The sequence below is a fragment of the Homalodisca vitripennis genome, chromosome 4, assembly GCF_021130785.1.
Source record: "Homalodisca vitripennis isolate AUS2020 chromosome 4, UT_GWSS_2.1, whole genome shotgun sequence".
Lineage (NCBI taxonomy): Eukaryota > Metazoa > Arthropoda > Insecta > Hemiptera > Cicadellidae > Homalodisca > Homalodisca vitripennis.
The window spans coordinates 161,452,607-161,475,753 of NC_060210.1; the positions used below are offsets into that span (position 1 = coordinate 161,452,607).

General features: G+C 34.8%; 1 protein-coding gene across 1 annotated transcript in view; it reads right to left on the minus strand.

The window, feature by feature from the left end:
• LOC124360481 (sterol regulatory element-binding protein cleavage-activating protein-like) overlaps positions 1-23,147 on the minus strand; it is an 88,682-nt gene that overhangs the window by 22,517 nt on the left and 43,018 nt on the right. Inside the window, exons 10-16 of the mRNA XM_046814148.1 lie at positions 22,535-22,671; positions 20,090-20,318; positions 15,334-15,489; positions 10,057-10,318; positions 6,859-6,995; positions 3,397-3,486; positions 101-261 (exon numbers count right to left, since the gene is read on the minus strand). Coding sequence (XP_046670104.1) covers positions 101-261; positions 3,397-3,486; positions 6,859-6,995; positions 10,057-10,318; positions 15,334-15,489; positions 20,090-20,318; positions 22,535-22,671 — 1,172 coding nt within the window. The remainder of the gene's footprint in view (positions 1-100; positions 262-3,396; positions 3,487-6,858; positions 6,996-10,056; positions 10,319-15,333; positions 15,490-20,089; positions 20,319-22,534; positions 22,672-23,147) is intronic.

Consider the following 23,147-nt stretch of genomic DNA (forward strand, 5'->3'; position numbering starts at 1 on the left):
AAATATTTAATAAATATTTATCACTTATGTTTACAAGAGTGTAAACAGACAATTTTCTACAATAATTTGAAATGATTTACAAAGATACTGAGGAACTCACTTGGCTCTGGTTATGGTGACAACAAGATCACCTGTGGTGGAGTCCCAGACACGAATATTGCCTGCGAGACAGGAACTGACAAGCCAGTGCCCATCACTTGCTAGACACTCCACTGGTTGGGCGTGTCCAGATAGGACCAATGGCACAGCCTCCAATACAACCTGTAACACCACACAAATAACACCAGAGGTCAGGACCTAATAAGCCAGTGTCCATCACTTGCTCGACATTCCATTAGTTGGGCGTGTCCAGATAGGATCAATGGCACAGCCTCCAATACAACCTGTAAAACCACACAAATAACACCAGAGGTCAGGACCTAATAAGCCAGTGTCCATCACTTGCTCGACATTCCATTAGTTGGGCGTGTCCAGATAGGACCAATGGCACAGCCTCCAATACAACCTGTAACACCACACAAATAACACCAAAAGGTCAGGACCTAATAAGCCAGGGTCCATCACTTGCTCGACATTCCATTAGTTGGGCGTGTCCAGATAGGACCAATGGCACAGCCTCCAATACAACCTGTAACACCACACAAATAACACCAAAAGGTCAGGACCTAATAAGCCAGGGTCCATCACTTGCTCGACATTCCATTAGTTGGGCGTGTCCAGATAGAACCAATCGCACAGCCTCCAATACAACCTGTAACACCACACGAATAACACCAGAGGTCAGGACTTAATAAGCCAGTGTCCATCACTTGCTCGACATTCCATTAGTTGGGCGTGTCCAGATAGGACCAATAGCACAGCCTCCAATACAACCTGTAACACCACCAGAGGTCAGGACTTAATAAGCCAGTGTCCATCACTTGCTCGACATTCCATTAGTTGGGCGTGTCCAGATAGAACCAATGGCACAGCCTCCAATACAACCTGTAAGACCACACGAATAACACCAGAGGTCAGGACCTAATAAGCCAGTGTCCATCACTTGCTCGACATTCCATTAGTTGAGCGTGTCCAGATAGAACCAATGGCACAGCCTCCAATACAACCTGTAAGACCACACGAATAACACCAGAGGTCAGGACTTAATAAGCCAGTGTCCATCACTTGCTCGACATTCCATTAGTTGGGCGTGTCCAGATAGGACCAATGGCACAGCCTCCAATACAACCTGTAACACTACACGAATAACACCAGAGGTCAGGACTTAATAAGCCAGTGTCCATCACTTGCTCGACATTCCATTAGTTGGGCGTGTCCAGATAGGACCAATGGCACAGCCTCCAATACAACCTGTAACACCACATGAATAACACCAGAGGTCAGGACTTAATAAGCCAGTGTCCATCACTTGCTCGACATTCCATTAGTTGGGCGTGTCCAGATAGGACCAATGGCACAGCCTCCAATACAACCTGTAACACCACACAAATAACACCAGAGGTCAGGACTTAATAAGCCAGTGTCCATCACTTGCTCGACATTCCATTAGTTGGGTGTGTCCAGATAGGACCAATGGCAATGCCTCCAATACAATCTACAATACAACAGACACAAATATTATTAATGGACAGGAGGTGACAAGCCCTTCACCACTGCTGGACATTTCACTGGTTGTGTATTTACAAATATGACCACCTCACAAACTATTAGAAAGTCACGTAACCCTAAAACTTCCAAAATACAAAATCAGACATCACTGCAAAACATTGGCGAGATGGACCATAACCACCATGTATTGTGTAACACGCCTACTACCTTACCTTCACATCAGGTACCACCAAGATAATTTAGCAGGAGACAGTACAGTCAGAAGTTATAGCCTAATTTGCATTTGGAAAAATTCCAACTAATTTTTATACATAAGTATTTAAAAGATTAATGCCAATACTAAGAAACTAGCAGTCTCCATCCTATTCACACACACCATTTCAAAGGCTTTGCATGTGTATGAGCACTTATGGTTCGAGTGAATTATATTTCCTACGCCAATGACGAGTTTGCCTTGTTGTGGCGACCAAGAAAATATGTAAAAATGTGTATATTTATAGCCATTGCAATTTACTATGATTGTAGTATTTTTTGTGCCATAGTTGATTTTGCCTTGTTTCCCCAAACAAGAAAATAAATATACATACATACACACGTTTAAGAAGCCTACTTCTGTCAAAAGACAACTGAGATAGGTTTTTTTAAGTCTTTAAATTTATAGTAAAAGTTATATAATAACTATGTCTTTTACATCTACATTACAGTACTGACCAAACACTGCATACTTAATATTTGCTAGTTTACATTTAAAAGTATATTTTTACCAACATTTTAATTTTATTATCTGGATATTTTCTTACAATGTGCTTGCAGAAAAGTTGAAATAAGAAGTGTTGGTAATATATAAGCTTACTCTATGCTTTCAAGACTATAAAAGTAAACAAATTGAAAATAGTGATTAAAATGATTAAACATACGGTTGTGCTGTCATAAAACAATGTTAACACAAAATAGATTACATTCAACAGGCTCTTTAAATTAATATTTGTTAGCTGTAATGCAATTTTAAGGGCTAAGATATGATTTTTTTGTAATTTTAGAATCCAGTGGGACGTTTCCCGGAGGGATTTTCAAAATAAGGGTAGGTTTATATTTTAACCAGTGACCTTAAGAATGTCCATGTAAACTTTTAGTACAATCGGTAGTTTTTACATGGCTGAGTAAAATACACAAAAACACACAGACAGACACATTAGAATTTTATACAATAGTGTAGATTATTCACAATTCAATGAGGTTATTGGCAGTGATATTGAAAAATATAAATGAGTTACAAAAAACGATATATATATATATATATTTCATATTCTACATAACCCAATACAATATATGCACCCTTTTTTTCAAGTTAATGGCACGTATCCTGGAAGCCTAATTAGAAGGACATGCTTAGTTCTCAACCCTCCGACTGATAATAAGAAACTCCCAGATTGATACACTGGATTTTGTCTTTGAAAAATGAATTGCTATTTATGAGTAGAGGATTCGACTGGTGCAAGTTACGTCTTAATAACTTAAAACGGGTTTTGCATAATATAAGCAGAAAGTTGACGGCTGTGCTGCCTTTATCAGTTCACAACTGATATTGATAAACGTCTGTGCCTTGATCATCAGTTAGAAGGTAAAAATATACCCATTTCCTTGAACCTCAGCAAATAATCTTAAAATAGTGTGATACTTTTGTATTACTATAACTGGTCTCCAGAATGGTATAAACTGGTAATTTGTTGTTAATTTTATTTAAATTGAACTCAAGCTAATAGTTACTAGGATTCAATCGTCACTAACCTGTGATGATGGATCAGATGCTTCTTTGGTTCCCATCCAGCTTGCTCTCCATTCTGCATAGTTTCTTGAACAAATGCATCTGTACAACACCTACAACATAAACAGCAGTAAAATACATCATAGTTGTGCTTTAACTGAAGTACTAACAACGTGGCTGAATGACTACAACCTCAGTAAATGATCTCAGGATAAAATATGTTAAAAGTGGTAATTAACCAACAAATATTGTAAAACTTCTATACAAAACTCACCTAACAAATAACTGTATCTACTCTATAATATAATTTCACCAAAACACTATTATTCTATATAAAACCTCTAAGAGGAGGATTTTAAATTTTAATTCCACAACAACAATTCTACTCTTCTCAACATCTTATCGTTTCCACCCCACATCAGAAGCCACCTTCTTTCCCCCTGGCAGTGAGGCCCCGATTCTCCCCCTCCCCCCCCATGCTGCGAGTCCTTCTTCACATCCTGGATCTACTAAGCACCACACATCCCTACAGCTTCAGCTCCACAGTGAGAAATCAGTAAAATTGGAAAACAGGTATTTTCATAGTTTTCATTATATATCTCAGCAACTGTCTGTATGCTAAACAATGTGTCACTGTGTTCATCTCCAGCAACAGGTCATAGGAATAGCAGCAAAGTGGGATAGGTTAATGACAACTCTCTCTGTAGTAGTCTAGCGCTTATAGTTATCATGAATCAACTAATCAAAATTAAAGATGGTTTTCGTTCTTCTAAATGAAACAAAGTATCAAACAGGTTTCAAGATTGTCTTGTAAAGTCAAAACAGCAATATGTGGCTTGTGGATTTGTGATCCCAGTTTCTGCTACAGAACTGTCTGCTAAAACTTTCTCTAAAATGCCACTATGTGATGTATGTAAGGGTGAAAGTAATCAAAGTTGCCTTCAATAAATTACTGAAGTCAAACTTGGACTAAACAGTGGTGCAGCATTAGTGGTGGCTCGCAGAGCACTGACAATCAAACTCATAATTAGGTGCCCCATAGATATACTGTGACAAAATTTCATACTTCATTCACAGTTTCACACGCCTTGTCATATAATACAATTAACCCTTTGAGCCCCAGCCGCCGGTATATCGTCGGTAAATTTCACTGTCTAAAAACCCCAGGCCGACGATATTCCGGCGGTAAAAATAGTGCGAGAAACCCCAGCCGACGATATGTCGTCGGCATGATATAAGTTATTATAAATGGCTCTTAAGTGTTTAATTTTAGCGACACCAGTGGTTTTAGAACTTATAATTTTATTTTCATACATATATAATATGATTTCATGGTCAAATGTTACTAAATAATATTTACACTACTCCTAAAGAAAGAGTAAGAAGATCAGCTGTTACTAAGAACAACATCTGCATCTGCTGTGACATTGTTTACGTTAGTAGACTGTGTTGATGTTCATTACGTTTGTGTGAGTAGACAATTATATTATTGTTTCGGTACTTTCAGTATGAAATATTGTTTTATTTTGTAAATAATGGGTGACTCAAACCGGTACTTTGGGATTATACCGACCACACCAGTATGAAGAACACAAAAATATAAATTTATAGAAACAAACATGATAGAACGAAAAAACAACTCTGTAATTACAAAATTACAAACTTACAAGCATTTCCAGGTATTGTGATCGGTATTGTTGTCGCTGTTATCTTATCTGCTGTTATCTTATCTTTCTCGAGAATCCCGATTACGAGGCCGCGCGCGGCATCACTTGATTTGCAAGGTACATAATTGCCTTTCCATTAAAATTCAATTTATATTTCTGATCAGCCCCTCTAGAATTTGATATTTTACTGATAGGTACTATCTCGAGGGTTGTTTTTCTTTCGTTGACATCAGCGCGGGTGCTACCGAAGCCCGCGCTGATGACTGGAGGCACTCGCATTTTGGGTGGCGGAATGTGATCAAGAATAAAAACAAGTTTTGAGTGTTTTTTCAATAAAGAGTTTAGTTTTAGTTTGGTAATGTTTGTTTTTATTGAATTTTTGTGTTTGGATAAATGGAGAGGTAAAACACGGAAGTACAACAAAGCGACGCGACTCTGCAATCACGTTATCTACTAGATAGCTCGACTTTGACCTCTGTCTGAGGATGGGGAGGGGTTTGCGATAAGACAATTCCTGTTTTATATTACCGAAATATTGTTCTACGCTAATCTAGTAATCAGTAGAAGCGAAATGTCAAATAACGATTCATGTCTGGGTGTGGTCGGTATAATCCCAAAGTACCCTCAAACCTAGCAGAACATTCAAGTGACATTGAAAAACAATTGAATATTGACTTTTCAGATGACGATTCAGTATTATCTGATATTTTTGACGATGATAGTGACCTTGATCCGACGTATGATCCTAAATATGATAGTGACAATGGCAGAAATGTAGGCCTATTTAGTGCTAAAGACTTAACACCTGAGATACCATCTACATCAGCTCAGAATAATGTTACACAACCTAGGCCTAGTACGTCACAGGTTTTGTGTCATTAAAAAAAATATTTTACAAAATATTTATTATTGAACTAATCTGTCTGAAATTTTTTTTCCATGTTTGCAATAACATGACAAATGAAATAAAATTATTTCCCACAGGTTAATTGTTTCTTGTTTTATTTCTAAAAAATGTTAAATTTAACTTTTTCCTTTTTTTTAGTTTGCACATATGCGTTATTTTACATATATAAAAGTACACAAACATTTTTTAGCCCTTATTGAATTTTTTATTTGTAAAGTACCTTATTTCAAACATTTTAATGTATTATTTAGGTCATTAGCTAGTATATTAGTGATGGTATGATTTTTCAAATGAAATCGTACAAAATCACTGAAAAGGCCTTGGGGTTTTTTAGACAGTTTAATTGCAAAACTAGACTTGGTAAAAATTTGCACAAACTATATTTTTAGGTCCGGGGCTCAAAGGGTTAATGGTGCTAATCAGCTCCTAATTAAAAAATGTTTTTTTTTAATTAACTTAAACCTTATAGCCAAGTATATGGATATGTCCATATCATCGGAACTGTATTAATTGCAGCATACAGAACATCACTATTATCATATTTAACTTTACTTCGTAAATTATAATTCAAGAAAATGCTGTGAATGCGTATGAATACTTATATGTGTTTATTTATGACCATTGGAAATAAATTGGATTGCATGTTACATCAAAAATAATCAATAACAAGTGCCATTCTTTTATGTCATCTGGCAATGCGTGGCATGACATGTGGATAAACCCGTATGATATTATCTATTGAATGATGTTATTTTTCTCTGGCTGGGATCAAAACACATAATATGTTTGGACCTGATCTAGGGTTAAGTGAGTTTAATTAAGATAAAAAATCTTGATGAGTATTTGGATATTATTATTAAGTTAATAATGTGCAAGGACTACAATCTATTTTGAGAGTAAGAAAAACTCACTACAAATGTATATGTGAGAACCAACACACTGATGATACACAGAATGGCAGTAAGAAACAGTTCCATGGGAGACGAAGGGAAGAACGGAGCATCAGACATTTGTGTTGGAGTTGGTAAAGATGGTACAAACTCGTCATCTGAAAATTATAATTAATAAATTATTTTATTATACCGTATTAACAATTTAATTACAGATGATAGTGAAAAATCCAGTACAGTGAACTCCATTTATAATATGAAAACTTTTTCAGTAATAGAAAGTTTTTGCACTTATTTAATGTAAAATTATTGATGCCGGTTCACTTGAATATATGACAACTCCATTATGCTCACTAATAAATGCCAAATATTGAGATGCAAGTGACGTAGGAAGTGACATACTCATTTATTTCCTCTTCATGCATAATTATTGTTTATGGACTTTTAAAATTCTCTATTTATTATGTTTATTGCTATACATTAAAATCATGTTCCAAGTGTTTATGGTTTTAACTGCTGTCAGTAACATCTTTAAAGAAATTAAACTTATCATAACGATCTCCAAAGGGTAGAGTTAAAAGTGCACATTAGCACACAGGTAATATTTGAGCACATTTTCAAATATTATTTACAAACATAATTTGTTACTTAGTCATAACCATGTGCATACTTGAATAAAAGTACAAAGAATAAAAAGTGCTATTTTTAAGTTCTTTATGTTTCATGTTTAAAAACAATATGTATTAAAAGACAAAAGTAACTTTATTTATAGCCTCAAAGACATATATTTTCTTTAAAAACTTTCCAATGTATTTCAAAAATGTATTTCTTAAAATGAAAATGTACATATAACTTATATCTTTTTTGGTTATATAATATATTTTACATACACAAAAATTAAAAAAAGAAAGTAAAAAGACAATTGACTGAAAATACTTTGTATTTATGTAAATATTATATCCAAATATAAAACTTTCAGAAAAAAATTGTATATTTGGGGAATATATGAGGAAAGAACATTAAAGTTAATTAGTAATCATACAATATATAAAATACTTTGAATGAGAAAAAAATAAATTTTTGAAATTTTAAAATTAAAGAAAATTGTTATTACTAAATATTACTTACTCAAAACTACAAAAACTAACTAGTACAGTGTCTGTTGCTGTACATGACCTCAAATTAAAATCCTTGACTTTTCTGGGACTTCCGTGACCGTTAGACACCCTGTCGTATAGCTAAGATAACATTACATTAAAATTTAGCTTGTTTATTTTTGTGTTTATACATAAAAAGCAAATAATTTACAAACAATAACTTCTAGTTTTTATGTCCAAAACAATTAAAAAGGATTTTGGGTGCTTTTCAGTGAAACTGCAACTTTGACAACCAAACTCGGAAACTCGTGATCCAATTAAGATAAAACATTTTTGTTATGGGTGCAAAACATAAACTTGTTTCACTCAGTTTGTTGTGTGTATTAGATACTGTTATAAATGAGTCAGTCATTAATATTTGTGAGATTATCGTCTTAAAACTTTACTGTATACAGATGGGAGTGCCGATGGCCGAGCGGTCTAAGTCGGACTTTGAGTCTGAGTTAGAGATAGCGCAGGTTCAAATCGTGTCTGTGACCGTTGCACTTTTTATCAGTACAATCAACCTCATACTGTTTCGACTCTCCCCTTCATTCTGTTTCATAAGATCCTCGCACAGGCCAGTGGCCCATGAGGACGGACAGAATAGGGCCTAAAAGGGGATCGGCCTCTCCTTAAAAAAAATCTACAACTGAATTAATATATTGGTACTTTACATCCACAGATAGGAGGACAATACAGGCTTTAACTCCATCAGCACTAGTTTCTTAGGGTAAATCAGGAAGTGTACAATCACCAGCCAGCAACAGTCATCCCCCCTCCCATAATTGACTTGCAGCTAAGTATGTTTTGCTAAGAATCCTGTCCAAAGCTTTAAATTTTCCCTTATGGACCATAGTACACCTGTTCCAGACAATCAGCTCACATTCTGGAAAAATTTGGGCTGTTGGACTGTTTTGAAATATTTCACATTGGAGTTTCAGTATTAACTTCAATAAGTGAAGGAGTGGCTTAAATGGTGAATGCACAGATTTTCCTTAATCCCACAACAATTCTATTATTCCAGACAATGCGACTGTGTCATTATATAAGATGGAAATTGAGTAACAAATTTTTCATGTAATTATAACATTACATGATCAAAAACAGTATGCTTGTATCTATCTTGTACAGGCATTTGGTCTTAATTGGATCACAAGTTTCTAAATTATGAATTTACAATGCTGCAGTTTGGTTGAAAAGAGCTAAAACCAGTACTCTTTTTCGTTATTAACATGAAAACTGGTAGTTACTGTTGTAAGTTATGTACTTAATAGGTTTAAACAAAGAAATAAACAAGCTCAATTTTAATGTGACTCTCGTTAAGATAACTTAACTAGTCAGTTTATGGTTGACTTTCAAACTCGGATATCTATACTTTTTTATCAGAGAATAAAGATATTTTTTTCTTACTTTTACAGTATTACATACACGTATTGCAGTATTACTGTTTGGGACACATACATTTTAATCTTATAAGTTATTTTGTTATCTCTATAATGATATGCAACACTTACTGGAAATATTGAAAGAAAAATAAAAAAAGAAAGCAAGACACTTATACCACATTAAGTTTAGAGACATAATAGACTTAACCCTGCAAATGGCAAACGCCCGAAATCTGGTCTTTTACTTGTATTCTAGATGGCAGTGCCTAATTTGAGGTCTTTTAACACAGCCTATGTTTTTTGTTATTACATCAGTAAAATATGCTCGAAACGTATCAGTATTGATATTAATAGAAAGAAAAGTAACCTATTTACTTAAATAATAAACATTCTGATGATTTTCATGTTTCGTTACATGCCTACACATTTTGTAATTTCGGAACTATCTCTTTTGTTCTCACTCCACAAGCTGTGCATGCTGCGACAAATCAGAAAACTTGTGTAAATGTATTTTGATGGTTCAGTAACATTTATTTTGTACTATTATAAGCTAAAAGAAAAATTAGTTGAAAAACTTAGTTACAATACTGTAAAGTAAACAATGAAGTTTAAATACATATAGGTTACATATTAAGTTGAATGAATTTGAGTTTATTTATATTTTCAATATGACCTTTAACAATACCAAAAGATACCTATGTCAAAAGGATCCATAGCCGCGGCTAAGGGCTCCCACGGAATTTTTGACAGTTTCTCCAATTCATTTCGTTGTGCAATTGCCTGTTCAGGAGACACAGCACTGGCCAGCTGAATGGGTGGCAGGATAGTTATGTAGCCACCAGACAGGAACGTGGTGTTGTACAGAGACAGAATGGCAGCCCAATGGTGAGGAGACAGTTTCTGTAGTGGTCTGTAGTCTCCAGGCTTCAGTCTGGATAACTCATCACTGCCTTTGTCCTGAAACGTTCATCTGTTCATGCTTTAACGCAACACCTAGTGATCTAAGTTACTAAATCTTACTGCAAAAAATTATTTGATCAAACGTTGTTTACTGAAAATAAAATGTATGTATATAAATAATAAGATAAATTAAAAATAATAATTTGTCAAAATTCATGGTCTGTAGCCACGGGAACTGTACAATGAACTAAAAATACGGTACTACACCTTATCAGAACAGTTCAAATGTTGTAGATGTCCATTAGATGTTCCCGCAAAAAGTTCTATCATAAAGTGGTTAGAAAGTGATAGCTCTACATAGGGTTTTCAAGTTAAATATTTTTTTAAATACAGTAAAATCCTGGCTAATCGAATTAAAGAGGGGTCAGATACCCAATTTTTTAGTAAATCCAATTACATATAAAAATAATAGATTGGAATGGGTACCTAGGGAATTATGTACAATTGATTTCTGTAAGTTATACTTTGGGAATGGTGACAGGAAGGAGAGATGACTAATAGCAGTGGCGTGAGTTGGCGCAGTCACTGTGTAATGTAGGCAGTTGATGAGAGTGGAGAAGGATTAATCATCTTGAGGACACGTTATTTACGCAGCCAGACCACACAGTGTTGCGTCACGTACGCACCCACTCTTCCGCCCAGAGGCAGATGGTTTGGTGCAATGTTCTGTTGTTAAATATAAACTATATTGCTCAGTTATTTATATATAAATCATCATTCTTTTCGGTTGACCCAGGTTTTACTGTAAAATATAAATACAACAATAAAATAAATAGGGGTAAAAACTATGAACAAATAACATGAACTACCAAATACACACATGTTCATTTACGGGCAGACAATAGACAGGTTAAAATGTGCAGTTGTTCCAATCACACCTTTTCCTGTGCTTCCTGGTGTTCTTATCAATTGGGTTGTTATCAACTGATGATAACCTATTCATGTACTGTAAACTAGATTTAAGGAACACTGTCCCAAGGTTTGTTTATTTCAATAAATAAAAGTGATAAACCATTTTTCAATATTTAAAGTGTGGCATACAGATATGTCTGTACCATCTAAATTGATCTAACTATGTCATATAGACATATAATATTTTCTTACTTTAAGTTTATTGTGTACATTACAAATCACAAAAGTGCCATGAACAATACCAACAATAAATAAATAATGAGTGTTATTCTTTATGTGATATTTTATCTGGTGATGAGCTGGCGGCCTCCAGTTACAACTGAGCTTTATTTTTAAAAAACTATATTTTTTCATTTCTTATTTTAAGAAATTAAACTGAACTTTGATTGACATTATTAAAACATTTAAATGCATGGTAATTTTATCAAAGCTAATTGTTTTAAAATCTTAAGGATTAGTTTTACATATAAATTGTTAATTTTACGTAACTCAATCTACTTTTAAAAATTGAAAGAAACAAATTTTTAAAATAATAAAACTTTCAGAAATACAAAATACTTTTATTTAGAGTAAACAAGTGAAATAATGTTACTTAAAAATTCAATGGACTTGATAGAGAAAACAGATTCCATAAAACCAGCATAGAATAGGTTAATACTATTTCGGCTCACTTCACTCATTCTATATCGAAATACGAGGTGTGTTCAAAAAGTATTGCGAATTTTGAATTTTTGTGGGTTACGTATATTTGAATTTCGATTTTTTTGTGGGGTTATGTTGGTACATATGTCTCTCACTTATGTTGACAATTTCGGCCATTTTGAATGTTCAGTTAATTGTTGACAGCTGCTTTGCTTACACGTGTTTTGGTTCGTCTTTGATTTTTACCTATTAAAAAATGGAACAAAGAACCTGTATCAAATTTTGTGTGAAAAACAAAATTAAGTGCGTGGATGCATTCCGAATGTTGACTGTGGCATACGGAGAAGCGACAAAAATAACGTTTATCGGTGGTACAAAATGTTTTCGGAAGGCCGAGAAGATGTGAACGACAAAGAGCGTGCCGGTCGCCCGAGCACTTCAACAACAGACGAAAAGATTGATGAGGTGAAGAAAATGGTATTGGCCAATCGTCGAATCACCGTTAGAGAAATTGCCGAGGACCTAGGCATATCGATTGGCTCGTGCCATTAGATTTTAATCGATAATTTGGGCATGAGACGGGTCACCGCAAAATTCATACCAAAATTGCTCAATTTCGATCAAAAACAGCATCGCATGAACATTGCTAATGAGATGTTGGAATCTGTCCGCGACGACCCGAATTTGCTCCAGAGGGTCATAACTGGTGACGAATCGTGGGTTTATGGTTATGACGTGGAAACCAAAGCTCAATCATCTCAATGAAAGCTGCCGCACGAACCAAGACCGAAAAAAGCACGCCAAGTTTGGTCGAATGTGAAAGTTTAGCTTACAGTTTTCTTCGATTGCAGGGGCGTGGTGCATCATGAGTTCTTGCCACAGGGTAGAACGGTGAAAAAGGAATATTACCTGCAAGTTATGCGCAATTTACACGAAGCAATCCGCCAGAAACTCCAGAATTTGTGGAAAAACATAAATTGGCTTTTGCACCACGATAACGCCCCTGCTCACACATCACTGCTTGTATGCGACTTCTTGGCCAAAAACAACACACTAATGATACCGCAGCCACCGTATTCCCCAGATCTGGCCCCCTGTGACTTTTTCTTGTTCTCGTAACTGAAGAGGCCCATGAAAGGACGACGCTACGCCACGATTGACGAGATAGAGACGGCAGCGAAGGAGGAGCTGAACAAGATATAAAAAAATGATTTTGAGAAGTGCTTCGAAGATTGGAAAAAACATTGGCACAAGTGTATAATATCCCAGGGGGATTACTTTGAAGGGGACAAAATAGATATTCACAAATAAATAAATAATTTTTGAAAATACACAAAATTCGCGATACTTTTTAAACACACCTCGTATAGCTTACTTTACGGATAGCCCTTATAATAAACTACAACACTCATAATAACCTCATATAATCAATAAGTAGTATATACAGATTTCTTTTGTTTCCCAGGTATAAATGAAAGTATGACAACAGGTGCACACAGTGCATTGCCACTTTGAGTACATTTAGGTAATACATTTAGATTTAGAACTATAGTATTTAAATATTTACCTAGTTTTAACACAGGAATTTGGATAGAATAGGAAGAGCAGGCTTACTTTCATTCGATTGGAAAGTTACTCCTCTTCTTAACGAAGATACATTAAAATAAACACCAATAAATAGGATAATCTGTGCTCACTGGGCTATCAGTCATCACAGAGAGATTCAATTTAAAGTGTCCAATGTTGCCAAATTGCACAGACAAATAGGTTGCATTTTCACTGAGAATATTTTAAACAGTATAATTTACATTAACTTGGGAAAACCTAAAAACAGTTCAAGAGCTTTGTCATCCAAACAGTGCAAACACTGCTCCGCTCAGTATATAGGTGCAATGTCTAATAGCATATGCTTCTGTATAAATGGTCACCAAGACAAACATGTTAACCACCACTTAGTCACCCACAATATTGTTCCCACTCTTCCTTCAACAATTGTTTCACAATCAGAGAAATAAGAGTCTTTACCAATCAAACAAATCAATCCTAACTGAGAAAATGGAAGTTAGCATACCAATTGGTAACCAAATACTGAGAGCAACCTAACATAAACACAAGGTAATTTCCATATTTAACCGCTTCCTTTGCTAACTTACTAAAGAAATGATAATACTAAAGAAATGCTCGGACCAGTCCTATTCATCCTCATGACTAATGACATGCCGCAGTACTTAGGCACACACTGTGCACCACTGATGTACGCCGACGACACAACACTTTTAATGTCTGAGTCAACACCTAACAATATGGCAGTCAACTCCTATACTGCGCTAAACTTAGCATACCAATACTGCCACGAAAACGATCTGGTTGTCAACACTGAAAAGACCAAACAACTGGCTTTTGGAAGGAGACGAGAGGACGTTCCCGCACTGCCTGATGTATCAATGGAAAGCCAAACCAAATTCCTCGGAATGACCATTGATAACAACCTATCATGGAACAATCACGTTGACACACTCTCAAAAAAACTGAACACATGTTTATACATCTTAAAAAGAGTAAAAAGTGCCAGTGATGACGCAACTACAAGGATCGCCTACTATGCTCTGATCGAGTCACACCTGAGATACGGTCTCGTGGTCTGGGGAGGCACAACAGCAGGAAACGTAAAAAGAATCCTACTGTTACAGAAAAGAGCAGTCAGAATTATGTCAGGTCTCGGTCCAAGGGAAAGCTGCAGAGACGCCTTCATTCATGAAGGTGTCTTAACGATCATTAGCCTTTACATTAGAGAGGTCATAATGCATGCTGTCAAAGAGGAGTTACAACGAGGCCACAACCTTCATAACTATAACACGCGCCAAGCTTTAAACTTCCACCTGCCACAACACCGCACTGCTCTGTTTACAAGGAAACCATCCTACATTGGCAGGAGACTATTCAACCACCTTCCGGAGGACATAAAAATGCTACAAGGAAATACATTGAAGACCAAACTAACCAGATGGCTGGCCGGCCGACCATTCTACTCCATGGATGAGTTCATGAACTGGAAAGGAGAAGAACAGGATGGCAGATAAAGAACCAACTTTGTAAAACTTGACGCCATTGCAATTCTTGATGTTTTGTTAATAAAGAGTTTGTCTAATGTCTAATGTCTAATATGAACTGTATAGACTATGCAAATATAGTACAGTGTATAAAATAGACTCAGAAAAGTGGAACATCTTTGCCCTTGCTATTTGACAACACTAGACACTTCAAATTAAATCTCTTTATAGTTGATAAAGTGCCCAGTGACACGAAATGTTCCATTTATTCGTGTTTATTTTTATCTCTCTATGTTAAGAAGAAGAGGAACAACCTTCCAAACTGGTAAAAGTAAGCCTATCTTATCAAAATTCTCATGTTAAAACCGGGACTTTTCCCTCTTTCACCATGACAATCTAAATGTTTACCTGTTGTAAGTTCTGTATGTGCGCTGCTTCTGCAGCCATCAACTTGGCCTCCATGTCCAGAATAGCTGCTTTTCTACCTCCACTACCAGAAAATGGACTTAGATATCGGGTTGGTATTCCTTCAGATGTGCTGTCAGTTACTGGTAATTTACCTGTCTGAAATAAAATTAATATTATAGATATATTTTAAAGTTCAAAATATAATGCTAGTTTCCAATAACTGTTCCTAGTTGAAGGAAAATCAGCACTCTTTTTACCTATAAAACTACCTTCTAGGACACACTGATTTGAAAGAACACAAAAGTACACAGATTTAGAAATGTTTGATTATACTGCAATCTTTCTCAACTAGTAGAGAACAATCTATTTGTCTGTCCACTTTGGGTTGTAGAGTCAATGTGGGAAGCAAGGACTGCCAGTTCACTTTTTCACTTTTTTCTAGACACTGTTATCATTTTATAAATGTTAATAATGCAGTGAGTACTATATTATGTAGAAACTGTTAGCTTGCTGAAGGGAATGGTGGGAGGACCTTATTTTAGATTTAGGTTTGTAAGATTTCTTGATTTTGTTACCCATTGGTATGCAAGTTCCCATTTCCTTAACTATGAGAAATTGCAGTCTTTTGGTAACGATTTTACTATTTTGCATTTAAAAGTCATTGAAGACTGTGTTGTAGCATGTTGGGTGTCTAGTTTATCTTTATACCGTGCTTTGACATCTTGTCTGTGTACCCATTCATTATTGTTCTTAGGCTAGTGGTTGTGAGGTTTATGTATTGTGGAGGAAAATGTTGGCATTGAAGTTGGTAAATGAGATTTTATGAAGAGTAGGTTTTGTGTCCTTTTATCTTAAATATCTTCTTTGGTAATGAGCAATGTGAAAGTCTCCGTTGGTTGGTTATAGAATATGTTTTGTATTAATGAACCTTAGGCTATAATGAGATTGTTTTTACTATTAGGTGTGTTGGGATCAGGGATTTAGGATTGACAAGGAGATTTTTAAAATTAGGGAGTTGTTTGAAAGTAGCTGTGAGAGCAGATGTTAGGAAATTCTTTGCATGAAAAGACACTTGTAAAATTTTGAAGCCATCTTTTAATAGCAATTCAGTTGTTGTAGGCCTTGGTTAAATGTCATTGTGAGAGACAAAAACACTTATCAGATTTGGTTTTTGGTGGAGGTCTGTTGTTAGATTGGGTAAGAAGGAAAAACATTTGTTGGAAACCCTGCTTCTTACATTGACTCTGCAACCAAAAGTTAACAGACATAGGATTCTCCTTAATGGTTGAAAAAGACTGCAGTACAATGCAAAATTTCTAAATATGTGTACTTTTATGTGTTCTTTCAAATCAGTGGGCCCTGGAAGGTATATTTTAAGGTAAGCATGCTGATTTTCTTGTTAACTAGCTACTATCCTGGGCTTTCAGTCCTATTTATTCAAATCTTAGTTTCTTAGTTTACCTACAATAATTTTGACTATACATTTTCAATTATTATACTTCACTTAGCATTAAAACTAAAACATTGCAGTAACATGTGGCAGGTATTACAATCTAATTGTTTTTTAAATTGAAATTGACACAAAACTATACATATTATTACAAATATGGACTTTATAATAATATGTCAATATGTCAATGCTTCATGTCAATAAATGTTTTGTGAAACTGGAAAAATGTTTTGCGTTTTCAAGGCCATTTGAAATGTCCATTTCCCCATGAAATAAAAAAAATGAAAATGTAAAATGCCTTTACTAAAGCGGCGGAATCAGGAGTGACAAGCCCTCAACCACATATTATATTCAGTAAATTAACAATAATTGAATAAACACAAAAAACTTTTTGCGGTTAATTGTAAGTTGTATGCGTTTTTCATTTTACCCCACCAGTCTGCGTGGGATATTGTGTAAGTAGCTATTTTATAGTCGAATTACGATTTTTAGATGGTAGCCAATACCTAAGTAACATTTAATATGTTTATATAATGAAGACAGAAAAAAGGGGATGGACACTTATGTAAAATACAGCAAGGTATTAATTCACGTGTAAATAGCGCAAAGGGCTACTTGATTTTTGAAATTTTATTAAATTACAAACCCTGTAAGGAATTAATGTTGAAATCGGGACTTAGTGACAATTAAAACAAAAAACTCTGAATTAATGAGTGTAAACATTTGGATGTTGTATTGTTACAATTTAGGAAGAAATATAATCTGAATTCAAAATTAATTAAGGATACAATCAGAATCATAAAGTATTAAAGGTGGGAGTTACTGTATGTTGTAGAATCCCAGGACACAGACTTGAAGAACCATTTAAAATTGTGGTGGTGATATCTGGTTGTAGTTTTTTAATGCAGCATACAAATGATTTAATCAAAATAAAACGTTACCATGTCCGTTACTATGTTTCATGTAAATAACAAAATAGTTACGAATTTAAATTTAGTGACTGATTGGAAACCATGAAAAATATTTTGACTTTATGAAGAAATGTTGAATAAATTTTAAATGACTTTGATGTGAATAAAATTTTTTTAATAATCTTAAGCCCTGGTCAGGCAACCAGTTTAAAAGAATGATGTTGTGTAGTATGGTATAAATAGTATGGGATAAATGTTTCATGTAAATCATATGACGATCACACTTCACCAAACCACTGCACTGTTATAATGACACGAGAGAGAGGGACACGATTACGACATGCAGCTGAGCTGGCACATTATTGGGATCTTCACCTGTCAGATATCATCGACAGGACTCAGACCTTGGTCTTATCAACTGTTCCAATAACTAGAGGACAAGGGTCAATTGATTATTGCTCCGGACATTGAAGTGATTAAGGTAGAATTGTTATATGGCAGGGATGTGGAATTGATTTCCAAGAGATTATCCCGCGTAATTTTTTTTACTAAGACGAATAATGAAATATGTGCCTGAATGCTATGTTAAAATGTGCTTACTATGCATTTTTTCAATCTATAATAAGGTACGGTTTAGTAATATGGGGTAATAGCACTAAAATCAATGAAATTCTTATCTTACAAAAAAAGGCAGTTAGGGTAATAGCACAAGCACAACCACTGGACCACTGCAAACCACTTTTCATAAAACTAGAATTGCAAACTGTTATTAACCTATATATATTTGACTCAGTATTATACATTATGAAATATATTCAATCTCAAACTTTTAGCAGAGATCTACATAGCCATAATACCAGAAATAAAAAATAATATTGTAATGCAACATTGTAGGCTAAGCAAAACCCAACAAAGTCATATTTTTAATTTCCCAAAAGATTTACAACAAAATTAATAGGTCTAGTTAATAAGTATTCTGTAAATATTTTTAAAACTAAGCTATAAAACTGGTTAATACAGAACCCATTTTATGAACTTTCAGAGTTTTTTTAGTTAATTAATGATATATATTTCTAGATTGTCCAATTGTATATTCCAATTTGTTAATCTAGTGGTTTAAAGCTTTTATCTGTATACTGGAATTATGTTTTATTTAACACCAAATCTAAAAAACATGTACAGTGTTTTTATATTTTTATATATTAGAGTAATATCTCTTTTGACTAATGCCACTTAGGTGTATTTATGACTTTGTCAATGCATTTTGTAAAATGACAATAAACATTATTCTATTCTATTGAAACATCAGATAATAGACAGACAACAGTGTTCAAAACAAACAAACTTCCATTTTATTTTCTTAGTTTTTGGATAATGATTTGTTAAGGATAGGTTTCTAAATTGGGTTTTCTTTACTCAAAAAATGTATTAAATATCTAACTTATAAAACAAAGGAGGGAGAAATGTACAGCATTTGCTAAATAGGCAATTTAAAATTTATTTACTAAATATTAATGGAAGAAATTATATACAAATATATTTTAGAATTTAATTAGTGATGTCAAAATGTAGGTAAATTAAATTATGTAATTTCTCAAGAAAGGATCTGCGAATGTAGGAATGCACAGTAAAGACACCAGGTTTTTCTGATAGTCTACTTTGTTCACAGGTTTACAATGACAGTTGACTTTTGTTCTCTCTGACCTTGTGATTGGATAGTTGGAGGCCAATTGAAGGCATCGCTTATAGTTAGCCGGTTAGTGGAAGAGTATAAATACTTCCTGACACATGCTTCTCAGCGTCTTTTGAGTATCTTTTTGCGGTACAATTGTTAGTTATTTGTGTTTCTCTTTTTATCCTACCAGTCTGCATGGAGTATTGCGTAAGTAGCTCTTTTATAGTCGAATTACGATTTTCAGATGAGAGTTTTGTTGTCAACTAATGTTATCTTTCTTTTACAGAGATATTGAATAACTTTGATACAAAAAGGAAATAAGAAGATTTGAATTCACTTAATTAACACCAGTTTTCAAGAGAGTACATGTCATTGCAAGTATTCTTCAAAGTAAAGTCTTCGATTTTAACATTATTTAAAAGTTACTTGTAATGACCAGTATATTGACCAGTCAGAATATTTTTATATATCAAGATATAAAGTTTTGAGTAAATATTTTTGGGTGAAACATAGTTCAATTACAGTTTGAACTTTAAGGAGAGTTTATTATGAGAAATGTATTTTTATGAAAGTATTTAACATAGTTTGATTGGTATTTAAATAAATTTAAAAACCAAAACTTTTAGTTGTTAACCTCAACTGAATGAATCTGTTTAAAATAACAGTATATATATTTATTTTAATGTATATTAATAAAAAACATTTTTCCAACTAACTTACAACACTTGTAGAGTCTATGGGCAGGATTTTTTGCAAAATATCGGCACTGTAAACAATACCGCCAATCCACACTACCATACACAGCATGAAGGCTCGTTGAACTATCCTTGTACGAGCCCAGAAGTGGACCAGTTGCAGTCTCTTGGGGAGCTTTGGAGGAGTTGTTGGGTAACTGAGGCGGGGCACAGAGTGGGACCGAGTCATCGGAGAACTGCGAACTGGGTTGTACCTGTTGGACAATCAGGAAGATATGAGGACAGGGCTATCAAGCTCTATATTCAATATCAAACTGAGCTGAAAACATTTTAAGAAATATATATTTTCATCACTTCTACTCTTTTCTTTGGTTTTCTTGAGCATATAGTGTTCTATTCCATGAGAATATTATCGTAAAAGTTACCTTTAATGACTAAAGTGCTTATGTTATGCCATTAAACATACATTTATACGAGGGCAAATCAAATATAAACGGTAATTTTGCTCTTGACTGTACCAAACACGTTCAGACGTGATGCGGCTGTGGGCGATTGTCGTTTTGCTTAATAGGAGTGGGGGGAACTGGTTGCTTCACACTAGCGTTGTGTTCTGCCTTCAGTACAGCCATGACCGAGCGAGAGGTACATCCATCTGTTGCGCAACGCATCGTCATAAAATTTTTAACAAATGAAGGTGTTAAGCCTTCGGAAATTTTTACTCGTTTGCAGGCACAGTTTGGGGACACTACTCTGTCTCAAAATCGAGTGTAATGGTGGACCCACGTCTCATCACATGTGACGATACGCCTCAAAAAATCTTCACCTTCTTCTTGAAATCGTTGCAGAAGTCTCCCAGCAATCTCCGACCTGACCTGTTTTTGATTTCCGGTCAACAACCTCGGAACCCAGCGAGCACTAATTTTTCTGAAGCCAAGGTGGTCTGTGATTGCAGACTGAACACTCCCGTAGATGATACCAATTTCCGACGAGATTTCTTGAACAGTTAACCGGCGATCACCTTCAATAAGCTGTCGAACCGCACTAATGTTGTCATCTGTAAGACTTGACCTTGGGCGTCGACCGTGACTTTCGTTTTCAACACGTTCTCTCGGCCATCCCTAAATTCTCTGGCCCACGTATACACTCGATTTTGAGACAGAGTAGTGTCCCCAAACTGTGCCTGCAAACGAGTAAAAATTTCCGAAGGCTTAACACCTTCATTTGTTAAAAATTTTATGACGATGCGTTGCGCAACAGATGGATGTACCTCTCGCTCGGTCATAGCTGTACTGAAGGCAGAACACAACGCTAGTGTAAAGCAAGCAGTTCCCCCCACTCCTATTAAGCAAAACGACAATCGCCCACAGCCGCATCACGTCTGAACGTGTTTGGTACAGTCAAGAGCAAAATTACCGTTTATATTTGATTTGCCCTCGTAGTTTAAATATTTCCATTTTATTTTTTGTGTGTTATGTTCTTCAATTTTAAGTATTATACAAGTCACTAAGATGATGGAAAACCTTAGAATACTGTTATCCTGGTGGAACATATATGTAGTTATAGTGGGAAGGATTGATTCAATGTGAATGTTGAGTTTAGCTCCTATTCACCTTCCTCTTAGTGCAGCGTCTGAAAACTGATGCTGTCACAGACTTGACTCCTGAAATCTAGAGTCATGTTTGTTTGAAGGGATCCATAAAAGTTAGTAACGAAGAAACTGAAAATGAACTTTTTACGTTGTTTTGACATCAGAGACTAGACTAGAAAATAAGATGTAATCTAGGTGAAGAGGCATCCTCATTGTTTTATCAGATGCACAATTAAGTGCACTACAATGTTTATACATGATCTCTAAGAACAGTGTAGAAACCGAGTTTTCTGTAACTATGGTGGGGAGGGTTAATTCAATGTGAATGTTAAGTTTAGGAATCAGATTCCAGATGTTACATTAAGAGGAAAGTGAACTGGATTTAAACTGTTGAAAGCCTTGCTATAATCTAGTACAATTGCAGTTGCTATGTCACCTTGCTGTAAAGATTTTATAAGATGTTCTATAATCTGAATTAAAGCGGTTGGTGTGGGATGTCCAGGTACAAATCCATGCTATTCTTCTGGTATCTCCTAATTGTTTGTTATTAGGTGATGCATCAGCCTTCTGAGAGCAATTTTCTAAATAAGTTTAGATAAATAAGCCTTTTTCTATCTATGCAAGTAAAATTTTAACAGATTCAGATCTTAATACTTAGAACAATCTTGTCTTGACTCCAGGTTTAAGCCAATAGATTTCTAATTAAATATATAAAAGCCAAGCTTACGATTTGTTTATTTTTTCTGAAATCAAAATCATCCGAATCTAGCCTAAGATTTCAAAAAATGCAATACTCTGCAAATAGATCTACCTGAATGTTAAACTAAAACTGTATTGAAAAATTATTCTATTAACTAACCTATAATCTGCAAGTGTACTGACCTATAATGATGATAAAACAACTGGCTTGGTTCTATCTTCTCCCTCCGTCGGATGTCTAAGCCCAATACTGTGCTGAAGAAGAATGTTTGCAAGAAGAAGTCACACAATAGTCCAACAATGACAAAAATGCAAAACTCCTGTAAAGAAAATCAATTGAATATGTTAGTTTTAATATGTATTCAACTGTGGCTTGACTGGTCTGTTAACTCAATGAGAAAACAATTACAAAGATTGTGCTAAAGGTTTAGCTCAATATAATTTTATGTTAGAACATAGTAAAAATCCACTAGATTAACTGGGACCAGACCCCAACTAGATAAATAAATTACTGTTTCCTTAAACAGCAATTTACTGGGGGGGGGGAAAAATGTAAATTTCAGAGAAAAAAATAGTATTTAATTATATAAATGTAATGACGGTGTTACTGACTGTTTATAGTTACATAATACATTAACTAAATTAGTGTAAAATACATAAAAAGTACTATACTGTAACTCCCATCTTGTTCTCGAGGACGGATAAAATATTTACAATTATCATTTTTTTCTTTACACGTGAAACCGCTGACATTCCCTCACTGTACATCTTGGCTAACTGTTAAACTGTTACATCT